Below are 27,184 nucleotides of genomic sequence, written 5' to 3'. Positions count from 1 at the left end.
GAGTTGTGGTGTATGAATGATTAATTCATTTTTGGGAAGGTCTCCTAAGGACCCCTTGGAAATGTGGCAGTGGTTGGAGGTAGGTCAACAGTTAACATCTGACTTAACAGAATATGATGCACATAGCATGTAATGCCCTGTCTCTGTGTGATTGGTGCAGGTGAGTCAGTACACCTTTGCCATGTGCAGCTACAGAGAAAAGAAGGCCGAGCCTGTGGAGCTGCTGCAGCTGGACGGCTACACAGTGGACTACACAGACCCCCAGCCAGGTAACAATAACACTTTGACACAGCTGTGCAGTGAAGGACGAGTATCACACTTTGAGGGGATTTGTGGTCAAAGCCACAGCCACAGTTCACACAGGTGTGGAACACACATGTTGTCTGGTTAGACCTCTTCTTCATGACTGTATGGGTATGTACACACTGTGCTTGATTAACATCACCATCCTGTTAGTTTTGCTGTGCCTGTTGGGATAGGACAGCATACAGTGCTCTTCTACTTCATGGATCAGATGGACATCCTATCATTCCATGTGTAGCTCCACTTTTTACCTGACGAGAGCCAAACGTATAAAAAGTTACGAGAATTATGTCTGCTATGTAACAACACACCCATACAAAGCAACATGATGGTATATAATGGGACTGATGCAATGGTCAGTTTTACACTCTAGTATTAGTTTTTTAATCACAGTTTACATAACCCAGTCTCATTGGAACAATATATTTCCTTTTGTGGGCCGAGAGGAGCTTTGTTAGTCCGTATTATAAAATCATAATGTGAGTTTATGGGCATTTACCAGGCAGGGGGCACAATAATTTGTATAGAGTCCTTTAATTATTGAACACATTCATTATATTGTGTATTTGTTTTTGTGTCTCTGTCCTCATTTGTTTGTTGTTTCAATTTGAACTAGTGCTTGTGATTTTATCCTCACTTACTTAACTTACACTAACCTCTCTAATGCAATGACTGGAACTGTTTCTATCAGTCAATATTTCTTGTGTCAGATGGTGATGATGATGAAGACGATGTGTGTTGTTTCATCATGGGGCATAGATAAACAATGGGAATTTCTTGTAGTGTCCTTCCATGTTTGTCTGTATTTTGTCACATATCAGTGTTGTTTATTGTGTTGTACAGGGATGTAGTGGGGGGTAAATGCACGTAAATGCCATGTGCGTACCTTTTTAAATACAACATAGAATTTATACACCTTTTTATGGTGGTTTACTCACTTGTTATAGTCAGATTTTTAAAAGTTTGTGTCAAATTCAACACTGAGCATTAAATGACAGTTCAGAACACAACCTCATCTTGCCCCTCCCCTTCTGACTGTTGCCTGGCACCTGACCCCTGCTCTCCAGTCTCCTCAGCGTACAGCCCTCGCTGCTGGCACACTCTCAAAGTCCAGTCTCTGTTGCAAACTGACCGACTTTCTGTTGATGATGCAGCAGCTCATCAAAATGGGACACAGACATATATGGTGGACTTTTCCTTTTTAACAGCCATACACAGATCAGCTGCTCCTCCGATGTGAGACACTGTAACCTTTAGTCATAGGTGAGTTGTGCCTCTTTATCACCCCTAAAAATATAATAATACAGCCAGATAATAAAAAATAAAAATGTTTTGGCTTGCATTTCAGACGTGTGGGGTTCACGTCAGTCCATCTTTTAAATATATTGAATTAATAAATTGCTCTTGAATAAATCATCATCTTTCCTTAACCTGTCTCTCCACTGCTCCGCTGTGTATGTATTTGTGTGTGTGTGTGTGTGTGTGTGTGTGTGTGTGTGTGTGTGTGTGTGTGTGTGTGTGTGTGTGTGTGTGTGTGTGTGTGTGTAAGCCCTGCCTCCGCTCTTGGTGAAGAGAGAGAGAGAAGCTAACCGTATCTAAATGAAACAAGTGCAGGTACAATCAGATGGTTGGGAAAAAGTTAGAAACTTCGCCAGTGATGTCATTAAATGTCCAGCAAAAAAACACTGACATTATAGGTTGCAAACAGTGATGGCTGGTAATTTTGGGGGGGGGACAAACTGAAGCCAGACTCAACACAACACTGTGAATTTCACCGATGTGTGGATAAATAAAGTTCTATCTAATCTAATCGAATCTAACACACATTATGTCAATCCTCTAGACTTCATCAAACTGCTGAGCAATGCTAATCCTACTGCAAATATGTAGGCTTGTTGTGTCTAAATGACTGTGGCAACTTTCATGCCGTTACTTTCAAGAGATGTTTTAAGTCTTGCACCCACGTTGTTGTCCACAGTACCTCTGTGCCGACACATTGAAACAGCAAACAGGGAAAGCAACAAAATACATTACTTACACCACATCCAGTTAGTCACCTCTGTTTCTCATAACAAGAGCGGGAGGAGCCCCGGTGTAAGCTCGTCCTCGATCACTTGCTGCTGAATCTGTAAATCGGGTCGGTCCAAGCTCCTTTATCCTCTTCTTTTCTTGTGAAAGGGTGTTTTTGCAGCAGAAGTAACTCATTGACGGCTGATGTACCTGAGTCGGCGTCGATTGTCGACTAATCACATTAGATTAAAAAAAGTGTAAATCAATACCTATTGGGTGTAAATGAAAGTGGGGGTCTCCGAGGCCCATATAGCGGCCTCCCATGGACAATCTGCAACAACCAATTAAAGAGCAGCCTCACGTTCCGTGGGTGCAAACATTTTAAGAACCTACATTCACTTTCATTTGGCCCGCCCACACCAGGAAGTAAATGTATTCTATTCCACAAATAGGAATCTGGGATCCAGATAACACATAAATCAACCTCCTCCTTCGTTCGTCTCTCAGGTCTGGACGGCGGTCGGACATTCTTCAATGCTGTGAAAGAGGGTGACACTGTCATTTTTGCCAGTGATGATGAGCAGGACCGGATCCTATGGGTGCAGGCCATGTACCGAGCTACTGGCCAGTCACACAAGCCAGTTCCTCCGACACAGGTCCAGAAACTCAACTCGAGGGGGGGCACGACACCACAGCTTGATGCACCCATATCTCAGTTCTGTAAGTTTTCATCTCCGATTCTTCTTTGCCTTTTTAGTTCTCACACCACATTGATGCTTTGCCAAGACATGACTTTCAGATTTTTTTATTTGCTAACTTGATGATGTACCATTCATTTTAGTTTGCCGATTCACCTTTCTTATTAAACTTTGTACAAATATTTTATACCTTGAAGGCCCCTGTCATGCCAGAAACTGGCACCTTAACGTGACATTGTTTTACGAAAAGTCAGCATAGGATACTCTTGTCTGTTGCAGCCCCATTTAACTTTGTGTTTTTACATCAGCCCTATTGTAGCCTGAGAAGACATCTTCTATTATGTCTTGAATCACACTGTAATATGTGAAGAAGGAAAATAAGTGTAGGCGTTTTCTTATTATCACTCACAGTTTCTAGTTCTTTCTCTTCATGCTCAGTGTCTCACTCTCCAATGTGCTGTCGTCCACACAACATGTTTGACATATTAGCTAATGAAGTCATAGTCTGTCTTCTTCCTGGTTATGTACTTTATATGTTTTCAACTGCTATTGTTACTCTTTTTCTGTGTGCTGCTTTGCTGTTTGTTGTAGAACTGCTGTAGTGTTAAGGTGTTGGTGGCTTTGCTGTGTGTCTTTATGTTTCTCTGTTTGTTCCTTCTTCCTTTTCTTCCTATTCTTCTTCTTTTAAACCCCGACCCTGCTATCTTGTAGCTGGATTGGAGGGTAAGTGCTTTCCTCCACTTTCTTTCTCTTTCCTTCCTTTGTTATCTGTCGCTCCTTCTCATTTAGTACCTTTCTATGTGTTAGTAAATACATGAAAAACAATAGTGTAGCTTCTTTGCGATCTGTGTGCAAAAATAATTTTCTTTGGCTATGTTTCTGTCTGCATATTTGCAATCTGTACAGGAGTTGACTAAACTAGTATTAAAATACACACAAAATAGTGTGTTCATATTCATGTAAAGTTTGTTTTTGATTATATACAAATGTTTTATGTTTTAAATATTGGCCAGCTGCTGAGAGAGCGAAGATATGGCATTGTTCTAAAACAAGCTCAAACTTTCACTGTTACCAGGAGAACATTTAAAGTGCTGCACTTGATTGTATACATGAACAGAGAATAAATGAAAAAAAGAGAGCCAGAAAGGGAAGGACAGTACATAGAACCTGTTACACAGCCTGTTCAAAGTAGGAATGTTGCTCAGGTGTTTATTCCACCTTGCTGTTAGGTATAAGTGATATGAACATACAATTGAGGCTATCGCCGCCCACCACCGCCCTGCTTTGCTTCCATATGCAGCGGTGAAGACCCTGGAACGACAAATGATGCCTTGTAGTAAGCTTGTGATGTTCCATCCCATGTTTGGTTGTGATGGATGAACTGTTGGGTTGTGTCAGACTTTGGAACTAGCCCAGGAGGTGGAGGAACTTAGTTGAGAGCATGCTAGACAGCCCCATGGCCTTGATATCCACCAACAACCCACAAAAACACAGGAACTCAGCACCCAGGAGGGGAATAGCTACTTTTGCTGTAACAATGTCCTGAAAAAAAAGCAGCCCACTTGCTCAGCTAGTGCTCATGGCAGCTAGTGGGTGCTTGCTGCACTGTTTTCTGTCCCGCTGAAACCGTATGATGAATGAGACTTTGTTGCAGAGCCCGAAAAAACTCAGCCCTCCTCAGCCCAACTCAGCCTCCTCAGCCAATGCCCAGCAATATGTAATGACAGTGTTGGCCAAAGCAGCCCATACCTGAGCAGCTGCTGCAGAAACAGACCCCTAAGGGGAAAGTCCAACTACTGGCCTCCCGGGAGAGACAGCATCTTATCCACTAAATCAGAGGGCTTGCAGTCGCCAAGGCCATGCAGAGAAACAAGCTGGTGTGCCATCAGAAAGTCCCAAAGTTTCTTGCTGTAGTATGCTCTCTACTCTGCCTGCTGTTGAACTACTAAGGACTGCGATAACAATATTAATAATTAATGGCATTTAGCATAATGTCTCTGAGTGCAAACTGTGCCTCTGCCTGAGCAAAACGGAATGACGCTCACGTCGCACAAAACTCCGGTAGCTGAAGCAAAACATCCAGAATAAACCAAGGTCTCCACTTGCTAGGATGAAGACAGTAACTTTCTCTTTTGCTGGACACCTCTTTGAGCGTTTAATCACATAACTTCATTAACAACAGCAGAAATCAACTGCCGTCATCAAAACAATCACAAACTTTTAACCCCTCAGAGTGCTGCCATTACCATAGCAACCTCACAGATCCTTAAAGGAGCAGGCAACAGTGCAAACCAAATAACATCAAATGAATTCTGCCCTTACTGTATAGTATCCAGTTTGGTGTCATGGTTTCCCCCATTTTGTGACAGTGACAAATAACTTTAGCCTTGTTTGCTGATATGACAGACAGAGGGACCGTATCCCCTCCCACTGGAACAAAAGGCAAGACCTGTTGTGTTCAAACACATCATTAGAGTTTAAAGATTTATTAACACGTTTAAAATATGTTTAATATTCATATAAAAAGTAGAGTACAATTACAACTTTACCATCACCAACACTCTGGAAACACACACACAACAAGTGGTGGAAGTATGAATGCATATTTATGTCTTAGTGAGAATTCAGGCTAAAAACAGCTGGATTCAGCTGCATGAATCTGTTACTCCATCCGGATTATCAGATGAATGTGCTTCAATGCTAATCAGAGGCCATTTATTACTCACACAAAAACTAAAAGTTTCATGAAAATTTCAGCAGACTGTATATGTAGATAACAAAATGCACAATGCAACCAAATTTCCTCAAAGACAAATGCATCAACTTGCCTAATTAAAAAAATAAAAGTGCTTCCTGTGTGCATTAGTGTAGGTGAATTTACTGAGTGAGCTGTTTTTGACACAACCACAGGAATCCCACTGAGTCCCACCAGCTGGTAATTACCAAGTTAAAAGTGCCAGACCATGAATAATACAGTGTGGTTGCTGCACAATTAAATCAGGCAGCAATCAGTCAATGTTACCAAATAACTACTTGCCGCTTCACACCTGGCTCAGTGCAGTGAATAATATAACATCCCACCCACGCCTCACCCCCGACCCAAATCAAAATAGACTACATTAAAACACTGTAACAAATAAGAGGAAATGAAGAGTTTAGTTTGCAGCTGCTGAGAGGTGAAATGGACCTTCACAATTGACTCTCTCTCACTCTTGGGATGACTCAGAGTTGAATTTGTTTTGACATATTTAGTGCTTGATCATAAATGTAGATTATAATAATGTCTTGCCAAGTTATTTTTCAAATTATTTTCCCCTTACGTCTTCTATATATCAAAGCAGTCTCTGGCTTATTCCTTTATAAATACAACATGATTCATTTTTCCGAGAGTATCCTCTTATGGAAATAAACCTTTAGAAAAGGAAATTTCACTCATTATCGACTCACCACCGCGTTTACATTTGCACGCAGACACCGGAAACACACACACACACACACACACACACACACACACACACACACACACACACACACACACACACACACACACACACACACACACACACTGCACACAAGCCTTAGCCAAGGGCATGTGCGGGGTGCATGTTAGCATCCCTACATCCGCTGGCATCACTAAATCCGCTAACATCGCTACTTCAGGTTGCGGACTTTTGTGTTGAAATAACTTGGAGTAATGATGCTGTTTCGAGTCGAATATGAATGTCAGGGCTTCCACCCCTACATCGGCATAGTGGTGAGTGGGTAATGAGGGAATTTTCATTTTTCGGTGAACTATCCCTTTAAGGGTTCAACGCTCACTTGAAGCACAAGAGAGGATCTGAACTGCCGCTGGTGTTAAAGCTCTGTGTTTGCTCAACCAATCAGAACATCCCTAACCCTTTCCTATAACTTCGATGAACACACTGAACTCGTCATACTTAGCGCTTTTAAACAGAATGTTGCAGCTGAACATGATTTGTGGCATTACATATACTCCAGTTTTATATAAAAGCAATCTATAGGAGACTGGGTTGGAAATGGCCACATTTATAAATAATAGGCTTCCTCCACATATTTATTTGTATCAATTTTTGCAGATAAGATACAGTTAATAATTATAATTATAATAACTTCAATTGTATAGCACTTATCTAAACGAGGTTACAAAGTGCTTCACATAAAAGTCCATGGCAAAGTCTAGTTAGTCAAAGTCTAAAACCATTTCATATTAATTTTATGACATATACACCTATTACACTATATTACACCTGTTAGTGCTGTATTTCAATTTTGACGGTGCTCTCAATAGTTATCTTGGGTGTGATGATTCATGGAGATTATCTACTATAGAATTTAGTGTAGCTAACACAGTTACTGTATTACACTGGAAGTCTGCTGAGAATCTAACTTCTTGATTGGTGCACAGGTGTCTAGACTATTCTGTTCACACATCTCCTAACAGAATGACAACAGTGACACAGCTACTCTTTGTTCTCTCCACTCTCCTGATTTTCCTCTTAACAGTCTTTATTAGGCTGATAATGAAACCACTGTAATGTTTTGTAAAAGGTCTAGTTCATAAGCTTTAAGTTTAAGAGCCTATAGTTCAGCAAACATTATTATGACTGGGATATTATAACAATATAAAATGTGTCTTGTTTCACCACAAATATGAATTGATGATTTGATTACTTGCAAACAATAGTTTGTTAATATTCTCAGTTGGAAAAAAAGTTAATTAGTTTTTACACAAGCTTCAGAAAGTATTCAGACCCCTTAAATTTTGTTCACACTCTCCAAGTGTCAATGATTTAATTTTAATGGACATAATGGCAACATTTTTTTTTCATCAGTATTTTCTTTGCAAAAACCAAAGCCTGAAATCTCACATATAGCTATGTAAGTCCATATGTGTTATCTTTAACTAATTGTACATAGTTTAGGCACACAGCTATATACAACTTCTCAGAATTCAGGACAAAACCAAACCATGATGTCCATTGTACTTAATGAATAAAGCCAAATATAGAGAGGTCCTTAAAGAAAACCTGCTCATGAGTGCATGTGACCTGAGACTGAGACAGTGGTTCACTTTTCAGCATGACATTGACATTGAAATATTATGCCAAGACAATGCTGGAGTGGATTTTCTGGCTGTCCTTGAGTAGCTTATAGACAAAGCCCAGACTTAAAACTCAACATCTTTTTAGAGACCTGTAGATGTCAGCATACAAAGGCTTCCCATCCAATCTGGAGCTTGAGAGGATGTGTTGGAAAGAATGTAATTAACTAATTCATGTGTGCAAATATTGTAGAGATCTTACCCAGGAAGACTCAAAATCTGCAATTGATGCCAAAAGGGCCTTTATCAGACGTCTTCACTCTGCATGGGACCAATAATCCATGCCCAAAGTCTAAAAGACCCAGACGTGTACTACTCAGAGCCTATTATTTGAAAACTGGGACCCAGAATGCAGAACCAAGAAATTCTGAACCCGAGCCCATAATGTTGAGCAGAGGCAGCACCCGCTTAAACGAAATGGGAAACAACCCACATCCAACGGGCTCTAAAAAACCTGGATCGGAGAGGTCCCGGGTCGGTTCACAGTTCATTGTCTAAACCCATGAAAACCTATAGCTTTTTCAAAGTCCTGAACTATCTGAACTAGTTTCAATAAAATAAAATAAGAGTTTTCAGTTTCGGATTTTTTAATACATTTGCAAACATTTCTGATCACATGTTTTCACTTTGTAATGATTTTGAATTATTGACTGTAGACTGGCAGGAAAAATCAAATGTCCAGACAGCAAAACTGAAAGATTAAGTAACACGAAGAACTTACAGCTGCGGTTAATCTTGTTGGAGCCATTATCAGAGCTGAGGCAGGAGAACATGTGTATATCACACAAGTAGGCCTATTTCCCTATAAGAGGTGAGACCTCTGATGTTTTAAACTCAATACTGTTGAAAATCAAAAAAATTGAATTTGTATCTTCTTAATGAAGTGGTTTTGGGCTAGAGAGAGGTTACATATCAGGGAATCTATGATATATCTCATTGTGTTTGAATGTGTTTCCTGGTCAGTCCACAGTTAATGCAGGCCATGTTCTCAATAGCCCCAAATGCTTTTGACCATCAAACCCAAGACCAGCATTGTGTCCACTGCCTCCCGGTTCCTCTCCTCTGGATCTATAAATGAATAGCAGCCATCAATCACTGTCAGGGCAGTCCTTCCCCTGCCCAGACGGACGGGGTGACTAATGTCACTGCATGTTACTGTCCAGCCCTCCCGCCTCTTCTCCCGCTCACTCACATCAAACAGACCTGACAAGCCACCAGCTACAGACCAAAGGGGCACCACAATGTCACCTTTTTAGATTTTTGGGGGGAGGGTGGAACTTGTTGAGGGGACACAATCAGCTCCCAGCATCCCGTTCTTTGTTTTGTTTGTTGATTGACAGCTGGGGTGCCTTTACTGGGCAGTGAAGAGGACGTTGGCTGACAAATCTCTTGACTGTTGTATGGCTCGGTATAACCTTCACTCACATGTGTCCCAAGTTTGTTCTTAGTGACGGGACAGACAACACAGTCCACACCGTCTATTCTAGAGCAGTTCTAAGTTAAATACAATCTAATATGAGCCATGCAGTTATTGCAAAATTAAACCTTATGCTGTGTGTTATTTTTGAAGTGAAATAGCAAAATCACAGCAAAAGAACATATAGCCTACACCTCCATAAATGCCAGATTGTTAAAACCACACAACCAAACCACAATCCCTTTCCACAGCGCCCCCCCCCCCCCAAAAAAAAATCTGTATTTATATTTATGAAACACAACTTTGGCATTGACTGTTCCCCATACACATCGAATGTGATGCAGGCAGTTAACACTGTATAAACAGGAACTAAAGTCTACATTCATTTGACATGCATTTTTGCCGACATTTTAAAGAAAAGCCTGAATCTAAGGTTATGATATAATGGACTTTAAAATGCGCATTCAATTTTTCAACCTCTTCAAGATCACACAGTTGACACTTTCTATTTTTCCTCTGGATATGAGTGGAAGTGTCTGGTTTCATTCGCCAGAGGCAGGATACCACATCTCAAGTGAGCACAAACAGACCTCTGAGCTCAGGTTAAGGGTGACATGGTTCTCATGGTAAATACACTTTATCAAACTGTTCGTTCTGAATTTTGGTTTTAAGAGAACATCTTCTGACCATTTTTCTCTATAGTGTTCAAATAATATTGTTTTAATTTCATCAGAACTACATGATCATTTGTTTGTATATATGGAGACATGCTTTCCTACATATTTTGTAAGCTCCCTTGCCCAAGAATAGTTATTTGATAATTTTGCATAAAAATTGTTTGGTAAGTCTTTTATCAAGCATGTTGGTTAGTCTATTTCACAGTTGCAACATGCTGTCTTTATGATGTACTTCACATGGCTCCCATGCCATGTCACTCCATACTGAATGTTTTGGGGCCATTGGATGCAGAGTGGAGGATCTGTGTGTTGAAGTAGTCCAGGGTGGTGTCAGGGCTAGTGAGTATTTAATAGTCTGATGGATGTTGGATAGAAGCTGTTCCTCAGTCTGGACGTCCTGCATTTCACACTTCTGTACCTTCTGCAGTGGTGCTCCCATAGCACACAGTGATGCAGCTGTAGAAGTTGCTGAGGCTCTTTGGTGACATGCTGCATTTCCTAAGCCTCCTCCTGAAGTACAGCCGCTGCTTTCTTGACCAACTGGGTGGTGTTTAGTGTGAAGCTGATGAGTTGCAAGATATAAATTCCACATACAAAAAAATCTAAAAAGGACAAATCCAAGAAAATAGAAATAGAGCTACATCACTCCTCCTCCTTATTGATGTGGCAATCAGCAAAATGATCAAAGAAGATGATTCTCTCACAACCCTGATGTAAACATAACACACGAACAAGAACACAAGGGGAAATCTGCCATCACATTTTAGGTCACAGATAACGAAGAATGGTTGAATGTCAGGATGCTATGTCCTTTGCCCATTCCAATTGGGGCCATCTAGAGTGTATTTAGTTTTACCACTGCATTTTAATAAGGCCAGTGGGAAAATAACTTACTAAAAACTTCTGTTTGTCTCCTTTTTTAAAGGTTGTCACGACAGTAACCAATCAGTGTTGAAGGATTTGCCAACTGTGGAAGTCATACCAAAAAGTTGTTGTGTCAACTGTATACTGCATAGGACACAAGGGAATGCAGTTTCTTGTGTCACAAATCAGATACTTACTCACATGTAGTGCAAGTGATGTTGTGCAAGGTATTGTAGTATCATATCAATAATTACTGGAAATGACAATCACAGCTTGTGACTGTGGTTGTCATCCGCCAAAATATCCTTTCTCTGCTGCCATTTTCATGTGCTTGCCAATATGCTGGAGGCCCTTCACCTTTCACTACATTGGCAAGATGGCAACTGTTGAGAGTGAGAAGTGCCCATCACATTTAAATTTTTAACAATTTTGCGTGAATCATCTGGATACTTGAGCTGCTTTCAGACATGCACTGGCTCTGGAGATCCTCCGCAGTTTCTCTGGAGGAGGTGTATGTCTGAACGCTAATGTCCAAGTGAGAGCCTGGAGTTTCTGCAGACTGCATTTAAACGTCATGAAAAACGACTCGTCAACATTTTGTGCTCAGTACAACATGAGACGTGACGCTCACAGTCAGGACTCAGTGTTAAAATGAGCGGAGCGACACGCAAGTCATGATCCGACACCATCGATTCATAACTAAACACGTGATCGTAAGTTTGTCACCTAAATCATCCCAATAAAAAATGGAACAAATGAACGTGAACTAGTTCAATTTTGGAACTATGAACTTAGTTCAAAATTGTACAAAATTAACTATGAACGTGAACTAGTTAATTTTAAGTGTGAACTGGCATAACACTGAATACAGTACCTGTGTGAGCATCTTTTCTCTGTGATGAAGATGAACAAAAACCCACACAGGAGTCTTCTCACTGATGCACACCTTCACTCCATCTTGAGGGTTTCCACAGCACAGAGCTTAACCCCAAACATTAATGAACTGGCAGCCAAGAAAATAGGGGGTTGTTGACGCTTCTAACACTTAATAGATGAAAAAAGAAAAAAAAGGATGTGCACTGCTATATGAATTACAAGAGTTTTGGCAGTGCTCACAGCCAAGTGCAAAACCAGTCTAGTCACTTGTCAAGTCAGAGAAAAATTGACTTTAAAAACCCAGAGCTGTGTAGAATAAAACTGAAGTGTATGGAGATGAATGCATGAATATGCATGGACACAATACCCCGAGACCTTAGAACTAACCTTCAACCTCTAGATCCCCCTCAACTCCTAAAAGATGTCTGTAAATTCACCTTTTCTGGCAACCTGCATGATGGGCCCATAATGGAATCATTTGCTACACACAGGACCACATTTTTTCTATGTGATCATAGTATCTCTCATTGTAAGACTGCTTTTGATAGAACATTAAAATAAGAATTTCAGTGGGATTAGTATCTGATATATTTTACATTTTAGTCCATTATTTCAGATAAATTGTATTGAATCGTAGAACACACACACACACACACACACACACACACACACACACACACACACACACACACACACACACACACACACACACACATATATGTGTGTTAATTTATTTTCATAAGGTGACCTTTATTATCAACTTTCAACCAGGCTCTAACATTTGACATCTGCATTTGTCTCTGTCTCTATCTCTGTCCTCACTGGATGGGTAAATCGGTGTGTATAGATGCTGATCGAGCCCAGAAGCATGGTATGGATGAGTTTATTTCAGCCAACCCCTGTAACTTCGACCATGCCTCGCTCTTTGAACTGGTGCAGCGCCTAACTCTGGACCACAGGCTCAACGACTCCTACTCCTGCTTGGTAAGGAAAAGTTTTGTACTCATGAACTCATTAGTGCACACAGAAGTAATGGAAGAATGAAAAAAGCATTGCTAGATTGCACATGTCCAAAGGATTTATATTTCTAACGTATAATGCACAGAAAAAGCTGCAGGAAATTCACTGAGAGAAAGTTGTTGAGTTGAGTCTGAGCTGTTACTCAGTGGCACTGGTACTCTTCAACATCCATTTATAACTCAGCTATTGTCTATATAATGTATTTGCTGTTTATGTATTATGTACCATTATGATTGACAAAAATTATCCAGTGATGAAAATTGGGTCAACACAGCATAACACAGATTCAGTTTGTGTTCCGACTACACAGTATTGTGATTGTAATTTTCTTGAATGACTGCAGGACATTTACATCCAGAATCTTCTGATATTTTGTGGAATCCACTCTTTCTCTGTCCTTGTTCATCAACATTGTTTGAAGTTGCTTGTCCACAGCACTTTCCAAAATGTCTCTGACTTATTCAGATGTTAAAATATTAGTTTTGAAGTCACATTTAAGTTTTCCCTCTGATGACTTTTCCATTTGGACCTGTTGGTGCCTAGTAAAATGGTGCACCACCATTCCTGCTTCAACTAAACCTGACACCCGTGCCACACTGGCTGCTGTTGCGTCGCAAAATGGCTGCGGTATGGCGTGCTTTTCATTTCCGCGCACATGTTAACAGATAAGAGCTGCCTCACCAGTTCAGCTGCTGTTCTGCTGTGGAAGTCAAGCTGCTCTTCTAAAGATTTGAGGTCTCAATGTTTTTTTCTACACGTGGTTCACAGCAGTGTAGACAGACAAAATTATCTTTCAGCACAGTTTTAATGCTTATCTTTCGAATATGTCGCTAACATAAATATTTGCAACACTTCCTGTAGCCTACCCATTTTAAAATAAAAGCACTCCAGCATTTCTGTTGACTGCATCCATTCATCTTATTTTTAAATGTTTTTTATCGCGAGGAGCAGAAGATGCACTGCTTCATGCTGTAGGCATCTGAGTGTGTAGCAAGGCACACACTAATTTGACTAAAGCTGCACTTTTTAGCTTCAATGGCAAAGGAGCATAAAGTGTGTTGTCAATGTGCACATTGTTGAGCTATCTGGTGATGTGTGCCTTGCTATGCACTCAGGGGCCAGAATAGTGAGGTATCTCCATTAGCAGATGAGAGCTTTGTAGTTAGGTCTGAAGCTGGCGGCTCCAGTTCAAGCTGGAACAGGTCTTCTGCTTGCTTAGCTGCTGCTAAATCATGAGCTAAGCTTTCGTACAGAAAGAGAATGAAATCTTATGAATGAAAAAGCTTAAATTGATGTTGCTCTCGCTACACTAAAGCTAAACCAAGAGATTGCAAGCAGCAGAAGCAGAGGCTGAAGTTTTCAAGTCTACAGCAGTAGAAATGGAGAGAGGCTCCAGAGATTTCAGCATTGCATCTCTTCCACCTCAGTCACCACGACAAAGAACCAGTGAATGGTTGGGTTACTCCAAAGTAGCTTCAGAGCCTACTCTCACTGACCAGGCACATAGTCAGCCTCAGCAAAGCAATCCTGCAGCCCTCGACAGTGCTGTTCCAGATCTCTCCAATAGTGGTCTTCATGGGACTAGACCACACATTCTGACCACCAAGCTAGTGAAGCCAGATCCTGATGCTACCCCTCACAGCTCCCACCCTATGAGGTTACATCAACCAGTATTGTCCAGTCTCCAAAAAGAAGCTCCTTGTACTCTCTCTGCCCCTAACAGAACAGAGTTCGGTGACATCTCTAGAGTCCTTGCTCATCGGGAACTGCTGACCTCCAGCCTCACCAAATTTAAAGATCAACCTGAAAGCTTCTGGGCATGGAGGTCAAGCTTCCTGAACTCCATTGAAGGAACAGAACGTACCTGCAGAGAAGAGCTCGATCTGCTAACCAAGTGTTTAGTCCCACAGTCTTCAACACACATCAAGAGGATCGAGCTGTCCATGTCAACAAACAAGGCCTGGAAATGGCATGGTCTCGTCTTCAGGAGTGTTACAGGTCACCAGAGATGATAGGGCTTGGTGACTTGCTACAGGATGTTAGTATCAGCACAGCGTGAGGGCAAATTACTTGGACTGACTTGCCCAGATACGGAAAGAGGCCTGAACCCAATAGTGGAGAAGTTGCCATTCTACAAGAAAAATGGATCTCTCTTGGTAGTAATTACCAACCACAGAACAATGTGCATTTCCCACCTTTTACCTACTTTGCTGACTTCATCTGCAGAGAAACCTACATACGCAACGACCGCGGTTTCTCTCGGTCCCCTTCAGCTGCTGCAACAACAAAACTGGACAATACAATAAAGAAGATGAGTAGCTCCAGAAACTTCATCTCCTCAAACAGGACAGAGGTCTCCTCCATATCTGACTCCAACACTCCACAAAAGACCTCACCACCTTATACATTGTAGAGGCTTGGGAACCAAAACCATCGAAGAAGGCAAGGCGTTTCTCAAAGAAGCTGGCATAAGCTGTTGTTCTTCAAGCCAAAATCTCACCAAAGATTGTAAAATAGCACTTCAGTGTAAAGGGTGCAGCAGTGATAAACACATAGCCGCACTTCACCCTGGACCAGCTACATGGGATAGTCAGAGCCCTTAGTCAGAGAATGGTGGGAAGGAGGAGTGCGAGCCATCTCCTACCATGAACTCCAAGTGTACAGAGGTCTGTGGAGGAAATAACGGCCCACGCTCCTGCTCTAAATTCTGCCTCATCATGTTGATTCCTGAGGGAGAACCAGACAGGTCAATGAGACTCTACGCTATTCTTGATGACCAAAGCAACCGATCGCTGTCCAGATTGGAGTTCTTTCACCTCTTTGGCATTGAAGGCCTAGAGACTCTGCTCCAGAAAATATACAAGTCTCACTGAAATGTCTGGCAGGAGAGCCACAGGCTTCATTTCACAACCTTTGAAAGTCTTAGCATAACTCTCCAGATTCTTATGGAGTGCAACTATATCCCTGAAGACTGGTCTGAATCACCTACTCCAGAAGTGGCAAATGATCACACTAATCTCAAGCCCCACTCCCCTTCTGTATGCTAAGGCCATTTCTGTTGAACAACAGGGAGCATGCTCTGAGTCGCTTTAACTTAAGAAAGGCTGAGAAGAACGCTTTTTTGTCTTCATTTTAGGGATATTCACATTCGGAGTGTATCACCCTTGCAAACCAGGTCAAATTCGAGTTGTGTTTGACTCCAGCGCCAAGCATCTTGGAGTGTGTCTTAACAATGTGTTGCTGACCAGACCATACCTGGCCAACAGTTTGCTGGGAGTTCTGATGCATTTTTGACGTGAACAGATTGCTGTTACTGCAGACATCGAACAGATGTTTCATAGTTTCATTGTGAGGGAAGATCAGGGGAACTCCCTCCGATTATTGAGATTTAAGAACAATGACCGAATGAATGAATTTGTCCAAAAAAGGATGTGATTGCATGTATTTGGCAACAGCCCCTCCCCAGCGGTCACTACCTGCGGCCTCAGGTGAGCTGCTCTACATGGAGAGGATGAGTTCGCACATGCAGCAAAAGTGTTCATACATAGAGAGTTCAATGTGGATGACGGCCTCATTATGTCTTCCATAATTGAAGCTGTCAGCTTACTCAAAGCAGCACAAGGTATGTCCAACATACACCTCCACAAGATTACATCGAACTGTCCAGCAGTTTTACGGGCATTTCCATCCTCTGAGTATGCTAAGGACTTGAAGGACCTTGAACTAGACTCTCTTCCAGTGCAGTGCAGTCTAGGGTTGAGCTGGGACCTGAGCAACGACACATTCACCTGTCAGGTCGCCACCACCAAAGAGCCCTTCCCCCGCAGGTGTGCTTGCTACTGAACAGTGAACAGTTTGTCTTATCCACTCTGTGTAGTGGCACTAATCTCCATACAAGAAATGTTTCTGCTAGCAAAACTTGCCTTTGATAGCATTGACTGGGATGAGCCCCTCCTAGCTCAAAAGTAAGTGGAGTGGATCACTTGGAGAGATTCACTACAAACTCTTGAACACCATGAGACTCTTGCCCAAGGACACTTCGGCATGCAGATGGGGAAGACTGGGATAGAACTGCCGACTTTCTGGTTAGAGGACCACCGCTCTACCCCTCAGCCACAGCCGCCCCAAGGACGTGGCCAAGCTCATATGTCAGTCCATACAGCGACACGTCTTGAGCTAGAAGCAGCAGCCCTACCAGTCGAAATCACAGAACTGGTGTCCAGTTTGATGACACAAGTTTTTACACCAACAGCAAGGTCGTGTTGGGTTATATTCACAATGTCACTCGCAGGTTCTATGTATAGGTCAGTAGCAGAGTAGAATGCATCAGAAAGTCTTTGAGCCCTGAACAGGTGTGTGTACGTGTCCACCAGCCAGAATCCAGCAGATGTAGCAACCAGATTAGCCCCTGTGGTGCTGCTCTCAAGCACCAGCTGGCTCACCGGGCCCGAATTCCTGCTGGAACCTACAAAACAAACAAACCAAGTAATGCATCAGGATACATTTACACAAGTGTGTGACCTCCCTTCAGATTGGATAAGTACGGAGCCTCCATTCACCAACGTAGTCATTGATGTATTTGGCCCTCGGACTATCTCTTTCATACTACAATAAAACAACTTGACTAAATCAAAATGCTGCACTTCAATAAATTGATGTACACATGCACATTGAAGACACACTTTATGCTAAATACGACCTCCTCCTCACTGATCCCTGCTCAGCAACACTGCCAAGCCCTGCTGCCGGAAACTTGCCACCACCACCCCAGCCTCCATCTTTTAGCACTGAGTCCAAACATGGTTGTGGTAAATGGTATTCATCTTAAACAAATGTATCTTGCCTGCTACACATGCTTTTTTTTTTCACGTGTTCCCTGTTTTATCTTAGCATGCTGCTTGGCTGATCCAGGGAACATCCAAAGAATGGAGTCATTGTACAAAGCATAACTGTATTCCCACTGTGCAATAAAGTGTTCCTGACTGAAAGTCAGTTAAGGCCTAATGAGATAACTAAGTTGTGAGTGTTTTACAAGTAGAGGGCTGCCTAAACTTTTGCACTTGGCAAAATGACTTATTATGAAGCTTTTACCTCATCAGATGTTTCACTCAGCAGTGCTCATGTGTGTTGCCCACAGGGCTGGTTCAGTCCTGGTCAGGTGTTTGTCTTGGACGAGTACTGCGCCCGTTACGGTGTTCGAGGCTGCCATCGGCATTTATGTTACCTAAGCGATCTACTGGAGAGGGCGGAGAATGGAGCCATGATTGACCCCACCCTACTGCACTACAGCTTTGCCTTCTGCGCCTCCCACGTGCATGGAAACAGGTACAACTGCCTTGTCTTGGCTCTTTTGCTTCCCCCACAGTTACACCCTGTCTGTGGGTGCTACAATTGTAAAAATATATTCTTGTTCGGAAAGACTCTGAGCATGAAGATCATCACAGAGTGATGACAGGTCAGTCATCATATATGGGAACATATATGGTGAAATATGTGACCCTCCAACCCCACCTCATTCAGATTTAAGTTGTTTCTTTTTGCATGTCAATTGGCTTTCACTATGCATGTTGCACACTCACTTTTCCTCTTTCTTTTGTCTTTTTTCCTTGTTTTCCTTTAACTTTTTATCATTTTCACATCATGCCCTTCCTTCCACTCTGCCCAAAACCCTGCACCTCCACAAAACTGCATCTAGTCAGCGTGTGTGTGAGTTGTTAAACTGGCCAGTATCTCAGGCCGAACTCAATAAGGCCCTTTTCCCATCTGTCCCTGAGCTTCCTGCTAAGAGAGAACTCAAAATCATTGAGTTCATGAAGAAAAAGGATTTAAGGTCCCCCCCTTTCTCAGGAACTAGAAGGTAAGTTATCTCATAGAATTTGAATTACAGTCTAACAAGGGTAGAAAATATGAACATCTTCTCTAAAAGGTATTAGCCATTATCCCTGTTATTAACTTGCCAAAATAACTGCTGCCAACTGGAAATGCTGATAATTGCCTTTCACATTTTCTGTTTTTCTTTCTCTCTTTTACCAACACAAGTGATCAGACACTCAGATGGGTTTTAAAACAAATCAGGTTAAACCTTGTCGGCAGAAACAGTTATGAATATTAACCCAAAGTGAAAGCACCTGAATTAACTGTTAATTGCCTCCTTTGACTGTCTTATGCACTTTGACATCATTTCTTCTAGTGCACAGACCAAATATGCTCCTTGGTTTGGTGAGAAAATATAGGTTTGACATTTGCTCCCATTTCAAATATAATTCTGTAGAGATAAAGTATTGTGGAATGAATGGATATGCAACTACAAAATCACTAGGAAGAATACCACGGACCTGTCACCTCAAAGCACCCAACACAGAAACTGAGGTAATGTTGAGATGTTAAGGCCATAGAAAAACAAATAGGCAGTTATGTTACATTATTGATTAGCATTTCACAACAGGACATTGCCTGTGGGTGGATCTAACTGAAAAGTCAGTAACCCAGCCAGTGAATCTGTTCCTTAGTGAAGTGCCTAAAGCACACACAGTTTAACTGCCATTTACGTTTGATAATCAGGTCTTGAGTTTGAATAGGTCCACGTCAGCTCAGTGGAATCTAATGTGCTGTTTAAATGCAAAATAATGCAGATTAGTGTGTTTGGGGTTGAATCAAGTCTGTTGAGCAGTACTGTGTCTACCTAGTTTGAAAAGATGTTCCAAATATTTACTGTTGAAAATATTTAAATGGTCTTCTACAGCCTATAATAATAAACACTTACTACACAACATAGACTAGTACAAAACAACTACTGAGGTCAACAAATGGAGAAAATGTAACACCTTTCTGCCACAGTCCTGACAAAACCGAACATTAAAAGAGGAAGATTTATTGCAGGGCTATTGTACAGGGTTCAGGTCCATCAGAGCTTTTCTTTCTTGATATATAGCTTAATGAAAAAAATTCCACAAAGCAGCATCATTAATCATACCAGCGACCACTTTGTGGCTTATTTTCATTTAAATGTTCTCTTACCCTAAAATCATTATAATAAACTCCTATTTGAAAGCAGTTTGCTGAAGTTGAATGTACAGGGTCACTATGTTTTTACTAACTAGTCTTCTAGTGACTAAAATGAGGCTTTACTACAATTAAAAAGGATGTGGTTGGCCACATATTACAAAAATTGACACACCTTTGATGTGAAGACTACATCTAAACAGAGACATTAGACACAGAGGCATATTCTTAAAGTTTGTTTTAGGGGAAGCAGTTTTCAGTCTGAGATCAAATGGTGTTTTCCTGAAGGTTGGTGGGGACACAGGAGTCATCTGTCCTGTATTCCAGTGTGTGCCATGTTATCTATGCTGCAAGATTTACCTTTGCTCTAATCGGCTGTGATGTGCTCAGACATCAAATCTGTCAGAATAACAGTCTGTCGTCTGCACATGAAGCATAACAAAGACAGATGAGGGCCACTGCAGCACTGAGAGCAAGGGTCAGGGGGAGTGTTCATAAGTGCCCCCCTCCACTTGGTAGAGCGGTCATCCTCTAGAAGGTTGGTGGTTCGCTCCCAGTCTGCATCTATGCCGAAGTGTCCTTGGGCAAGATACTGAAACTGCCCCTAAATTGCCTCTCGTCGATAAAAAAGCACTGCCCATAGCTGCACTTTTATGGATGTGTGTGTGTGTGTGTATGTGTGAATGGCAAATAAAATGTACAGTAAAGCATTTTGAGTGGTCATCAAGACTAGAAAAGTGCTTTATAAATACAGACTGTTTACCATTTACATTCATCCAGGCCTTTTCTGATGAGTATGGACAGATGGACAGACCCTCCACAGAAAGAGAAACAGAAGCGAACATATTAAAGACAAAAAATTACATGTAATTGATAACTATGGAGGCTAAGGGACTGATGCATAGAGTAGTGTACACGCTGGTATCCAAAAGTTGTTTTCTTGCTGCCACAGGACAGTGTTGAGCAAAGCTTATTATTAATATTTAAAATGAAAAAATCCTACTTTAAATTCACATCTAAATGTAGTTTTTCTTATGTCATAAATCCCAAAATAATGAGCGCTACACATTTACACATCCACGTCCACACACATCAAACAGAGACCTGCTCTGTCAGCCCAGCCACTGTGCCTGGAGGTTGTGGCTTGACAGGTTGACAGGTTGTCATGTGTGATGGGCCGGATGTCTCCACTGCCGACACTGGTGCGTTTGGCCCTGTGTACACACCTCAACCCCCCCCCCAATAGCCTGCTGGCCTGGAGGTGTTGGTGCATCAAGCTGGACTGGACTGTTGCCCAGTCGCTTGCTAAAGGTGTCCATCTGAACATTGATACAGGTCCATGCTGGATTTGATGTTTTCATTCCACTGCCAATGTTCATTTGTTAACGTTCCCTCAGTTATTTTTCACAGTGCACTTTAATAGATGAAATACAGATACAAATGTTGCTGTTTCTTAATGAAATCAAATTTCCCTGCAATATTGGTTTGATCTCTGGCTTCCTTTAACCCAGTTTGTCAGGATGGAGCCTAAAAACATCTGCAAAAGCAAATGTGTAGATCTGCTGTGGCGACCTACAACAGCTAGAAGAAAGTTACATATTATACAAATACATACTGATGGTAATCATCAGTGATAAAATGATAATGTACAAAGTGGTTATATTAGATTCACAATGTACATTTTTCTCTGATAGATATATAGTAGAGTACACCATACAAGAAGCAATAGAAGAAACATGAAAAAAATGAGGTGCAGACAAAATATGTTTGATTTCCGATATGAAATGTGGTTTGGAGAGATAAAGAAATGACTCCATATCTAAACACTAATCATAAATTCAAATCAAATTTTAAATGCTGTATTGCTGATACATATTTTTTCAGCTCACTAATGTTGATAACTTTTTATTAATCTCTACATCTATATTATATTTGTCTTTCAAAAAATATTTTAAGTTCTTGGTTCTTGACCTTCATGTTAAAAAGGTCATCAGCCAGTAAGTCAACGTTGACATTTCAAATGTCTTGTTTTGTCGAGTTAAATATTCACTTCTGAAACCAGATAATATTCAATAATAAAATAGAAATGGACATTATAAATAGTTAATACAATTTTTGAATCATTTTCTATCAATCAAGCAAATTATCAATTGACTAATTCAACTCTAGAACATTTAGTTTCTGAAATGAAAGTGATCAAAGAAAGAATGGTTCTGAAATTAACAAAGTAAGAGTAACAGTATGCTACTCTCTGACTGAGGGGAAAGGTGAGTTTTGAGATATTTGGTTGGAGATTTCCTGTTGCATGGTAACCTACCTTAAGGCCTTGATACAGATGTCTGCTGCGTGGAAGGGAGATGTGAAAGCGTTGCAGGCTCACCATCTGTCTGTCACTGATGGCTCATTTGTTAGTTTTAGTCATTGGAGCTGTGAGGTCATCTGGTCAAGCAAACATGAGGAAGCTGCCAAGGAACAACACGTGTCTGAAAGAAAAAGAACAGACAGAGCCCCGCAGGACTTAATTAGTTTGACATTTTCTTGTTTAATTTTCTGCCAGAATGTGAAAGGTGAGATGGCTTTTTATTCTCATTTTTTGTAATCACAGCTACTCCAATCTTTATGTGGGATGTACTAGAATGTCTTTCTAATACATCCAGTGATCAGCCACAAAACAAGAGGTTACCAAAGACAGCAGAAATGAGTTACAACTTATGAGCTGAAGCCATTGATTATCGTGCAAGAAATAGTCACCACTGGAGCCAAACACTGAGGAAGAATCATAGGGATAGACTAACCCTAATCCATAACACAAAGAACAGCCCACAGTCATTTTCAAAACATAAAAGATTGACCTCTTATTACCATTTTCATGCTCCTGTTAGAACTGGGTCTACACTGAAGTTGAATGTGACATTTCTTCCTCAGCGTGATGGTTTTCAGCAGCAGAGACCTACAGGTGGCAGTGACACACTGACAGTGTCTGTTCAGAGGTCCATGGAAAGTGACAGGAGTCTGGATGAGATCATTGCTGATGTTGAGCAAACTTGTACCCTTTGAAATCAAACACAGCACTCATGCACTCATGGAGTGCAGCAAGGATACCAGCAAACACACACACTCACGCGCAATATCTCACTGTCTGCTGAAATGACATATTAAAGGGAGGGGCTTTGAGGGTGGTGGTGGGGGGGTATGGGGATTGAGAGACAGTGGGAGAGTGTCGTGTCTTCTGCTTCTCATCATGCTGTCATGGTGACCACTCCAGCTCCTCTTCTGTCACATGCACTCTGCTCACACTCCACCGTGACCCAACCATGTCAACAACGATAAAAAGACTTATGATACACATATTAACACACCTGCTTATAAAGCTGTAATTGCTGTCTCTTTATTGAAATTGAGGAGAATATGATGCTGTAATGTTGTGAACGCTGTGATTTGCTGTTTTCACTGTCCAATAATAAAAGAGTGTGGCTAATTAGTTTTGATTTACTGACAGTATCTCTGAAAGAGAATGAAGCGTGTTTGTAGTATCTATGTACTACAGAGCAAACCCATCATCTTTTCTGAATGAAAAATGAAATTTCACTCATTATCGACTCACCACAATGCCGATGGAAGGTGAAGTGTTTGAGTCCACAAAACACTTCAGGGGTTTCAGGGGTAAAGAGCGTTGAAGCCAAATCCAATACAATTAAGGTTAAAAACATGGTGTAAATGACGCTGTTTCGAGTCGAATTTCAATGTCGGGGCTTACAGACACTTGGATAACACCACAGGAGCAGAATGGAGGCATGTTATGTTTTTTTTATTTTATAATTTTTTTTTTTTTTTACGTTTGATGAAGTGATCAGCAGTTACTTAAATTTTATTGGATTTGGCTGCTACGCTGTTTACCCCTGAAACTCCTCCTAAGTGTTTTTTGGATTCAAACACCCACCCGTCCATCAGCTTATTGGCTCGGAGATTATAAGTGAATTTTGTATTTTTTGGTGAACTATCTCTTTAAGTGCACACAGTTCTTCTGTATCTAAACTTTGTAAAGTACTTTGGTCAACCAAGTTGTTTTAAATTTTCCCACAGTGATTCATCGCTGGCTATTCAAGAATGCATGCGAAATAAAAACATGCCCTCTTATGGATGCAGACCCAATTTCTTGACCCAAGCTCGGGATATAAATTGCTTTCACCAAATTTTTATGTGTGAACAGCACCCAGATTTGAACTATACAGCCAATGTGAAAACACCTTGAGATGAATACTAATATGTATGACTTCCCAAGAACTCATACATTCTATATGGATATAGTCAAGTACTGGGCCTGAACTATGTTCCAGCCATCAGCACTATTGGGTTATTGTTGTTTTCCCAGAACCTGGCATTACAACACTGCATCATTGTCCTATCTCTGTTACTGTGACCTTTTCTGTGATTAAATGAATTTGAAACACTGACATCCATAAATAATCACCACTCTCAACATAATCTTGGTTATGTCAGTGGATGGTAATCGCTGCCTCATCAATGACAAACGGAGGGATGACTAACCTTTCCACTGCTTGTAAACGCTGCTGTTTTTCAGGCCTGATGGTATTGGCACAGTTACCATAGAAGAGAAGGAGCGCTTTGAGGAGATCAAGGAGAGGCTACGTGTGCTTCTGGAAAACCAGATTACACATTTCAGGTAGGAACTATCAATGTACAATTACAACCATTTGCAAAACCATACCAAACAAGACTGCTTAGGGTTCAAATTAAAATCCACTCTGTTGCCTCCACAGGTACTGCTTTCCATTTGGACGGCCAGAGGGGGCGCTGAAAGCCACTCTGTCCTTGCTTGAACGGGTAAGTAATCTTTATTTCTGGATGGATGAATACCACTTTTTTTTTTATGAAGCTATCAATTATTGTATATGTTGATGAGGAAATAGATGGATTCTGTTTGCAGTACGTCAACGTCTGTCTTTAACTGTCTCTCTAATAACTTAATCAATACCAGTGAAGCCAATTAAAGTTGTTGGCATCTCCAGCCAATATTAAGCTTAAGTGTTATGTTGACATTTCTCATCATTCGTCATGTCTTATCATGATATGGTTTGCTTTAAAGTCACTAAATAAAATTGTGTGTTTTAGGTTCTGATGAAAGATATTGTTACTCCAGCTACACAAGAAGAAGTCAAAGCTGTGATCCATAAGTGTCTGGAGCAGGCAGCCTTGGTCAATTACCAACGCCTCTCAGAGTACGCCAAACTGGAAGGTATAGGTTACTACACCATCACTGTTCTCGTGTTTGTACAATTGTAGTAACAGATCTGTTTAGACAGCATGGTTTTATATGATAACACTACCCTGCTGAGTCAAGTGGAGCTATAGTGAGAGTTTTCTGTCAAAAATGATTCAGATGTTAAAGATTCTAAAGGCAGGTTTGAGAGGATTTCTGAACTCAGTGGGACACTTTGGTTGTATTATGTCACTATTAATGGAAAACTTATAGAGCAAGTGGGACATTCACTCAAAAGGAGTAAACATGTTCGGTAAACTTGGCCTAGCCAAGATATACTACCACATAACATTGTAACTTTTTGGTCATTGAAGAAAGTCACTTTTTTGATGATTACAGACATGACATTATATATATGTACTGTATATATACATAACTTTTTGGAGGTTTCAGAAGAAGTAGAAGAAGTAATCAAGTTGAAAGAGGGGCATTTAGCTTCTCATTTCATATTGGGGTTGACTTTGGTAAATCCAAACAAACTTACATTTTTCCAGTTGCCGCAAAGTTCTAATATTGATATTTAATATTTTTTCCTTCACAGCTGCAGAGAGTAGATCTTATCATCTTTTATATTGCACTTAATTGAATGATAGTTGATCGAAGTGATACATTCTATGTACTTCTGTACTATGTGTTATCTTCAGCTGATTTTGAAAAATGTACAGTAAGTAAAAATGCATTCAACTCAATATTTATGCAGACTTCGTCCACCATGCCTAAGCTTCCCTTTCAGCTAAGACCTTTACTGCCTCTGTCTGCCACTCTGGTCTGCCTAGTAGCTGAAGTGATGCTCCTTCTTTTTATTTTGTCTGCCTTTCTCTTCTTTGCTCTCTGATGACTTCCATCCTCACTCCTCTCTTTTTCCTGTCTATTGGCTTTTGCTGCTTCTCACTTGCTGCCATTTGAAAACAGGAAAGCCAATAGACAAGACATGATGGGACGGCTCCTTGTGGCAGTTCAACTCTTTTTTTGTTGCATGGTTCTTTAGTAGGCATCATAAACATTTTGCAGACATCTGAAACATCCTATCCCAAACAGAGTCAGATCACTTATCTGGTAGCTTCTTCAGGGCAGCATTGCCATTAAAGTATTTTTTATTAGTATTTGTTTTTGCTTACATACAGTTAATGTGATTCTAAAGAGTGAGTTAAAAAGGTTGATCCTTGTGTGTGCAGTACAGAGATTGGTCCTGATGTGTATAGCCTAGCTTAGAACAAAGTTGAGCTTAAAGTGAAAATATATACAGTCAACACCTTGCGTGTTGCATCTTGTTAATTCAAACTATTGTCACCAATTTATTCAAGAGAACGGTTTTTCGTTCATAGAACATAACTCATATTTGGCAACCCTTTTTATACATTCTGTCCATAGTCACGGTACCTATTTGTTATTAGTTTAACTAGTGTATGTTTTCATGTCCCAAATAATATCAGGGGATTCAAGTGTTATATTCCCATACCAGATACTACTTGTGTGCTTTTACACCTAATAAACACAACTCTAACAATTAGTATGATGTATCTTAGTGGGTGAAAAAAAAAAAAGCTACATTAAGACAATGAAAGTATTTTAGTCAAATTACAAATGTGGGATGATAACATAAACCTGCACAAATGACAAATACATTTCTCTGTGACTGGCAAACCGAATGTGATGACCGCACCAGCAGCCACACACTGAAACTCAGAAACATGTTCCCGGGGGCTGCTGCTGGAGTCGTGTGGCTGGCCATCAAAAGGAGGTCTAGCTGAAGCAGACAACCTTAAATGGTTCTTCCTAATCGTGGGAAGGGACATTGTTTTGTTATTTAGTTTTGTTTTGCCTTATACTGGCATGTTTTGAGGTTGCTGTAGTTTGTTTAAATGTTAGTAGGTCTTAGTCTAGCCAGCACTAAAACTAAAAACAATCCCGTCT

The 27,184-nt window shown here is 40.9% G+C and overlaps 1 protein-coding gene across 8 annotated transcripts in view; it reads left to right on the top strand.

Annotated features, from left to right (window-relative positions):
• Nucleotides 1-27,184, top strand: part of cadpsa (Ca2+-dependent activator protein for secretion a) — a 164,195-nt gene that overhangs the window by 81,233 nt on the left and 55,778 nt on the right. For 4 of the 8 annotated variants that reach the window (XM_034586801.1, XM_034586807.1, XM_034586806.1 and 1 more), the window contains exons 10-17: nt 161-269; nt 2,821-3,033; nt 3,723-3,734; nt 12,815-12,951; nt 18,125-18,312; nt 24,572-24,673; nt 24,771-24,834; nt 25,123-25,246. In XM_034586801.1, coding sequence (XP_034442692.1) covers nt 161-269; nt 2,821-3,033; nt 3,723-3,734; nt 12,815-12,951; nt 18,125-18,312; nt 24,572-24,673; nt 24,771-24,834; nt 25,123-25,246 — 949 coding nt within the window. The remainder of the gene's footprint in view (nt 1-160; nt 270-2,820; nt 3,034-3,722; nt 3,735-12,814; nt 12,952-18,124; nt 18,313-24,571; nt 24,674-24,770; nt 24,835-25,122; nt 25,247-27,184) is intronic. The other 4 variants (XM_034586809.1, XM_034586808.1, XM_034586805.1 and 1 more) reach the window with 1 other exon arrangement.

This window comes from Hippoglossus hippoglossus, chromosome 5 (genome assembly GCF_009819705.1).
Source record: "Hippoglossus hippoglossus isolate fHipHip1 chromosome 5, fHipHip1.pri, whole genome shotgun sequence".
NCBI classification, from domain to species: domain Eukaryota; kingdom Metazoa; phylum Chordata; class Actinopteri; order Pleuronectiformes; family Pleuronectidae; genus Hippoglossus; species Hippoglossus hippoglossus.
The sequence above is the reverse complement of the archived record's forward strand: the minus strand, read 5'-3'. Positions and strand labels throughout refer to the sequence as shown.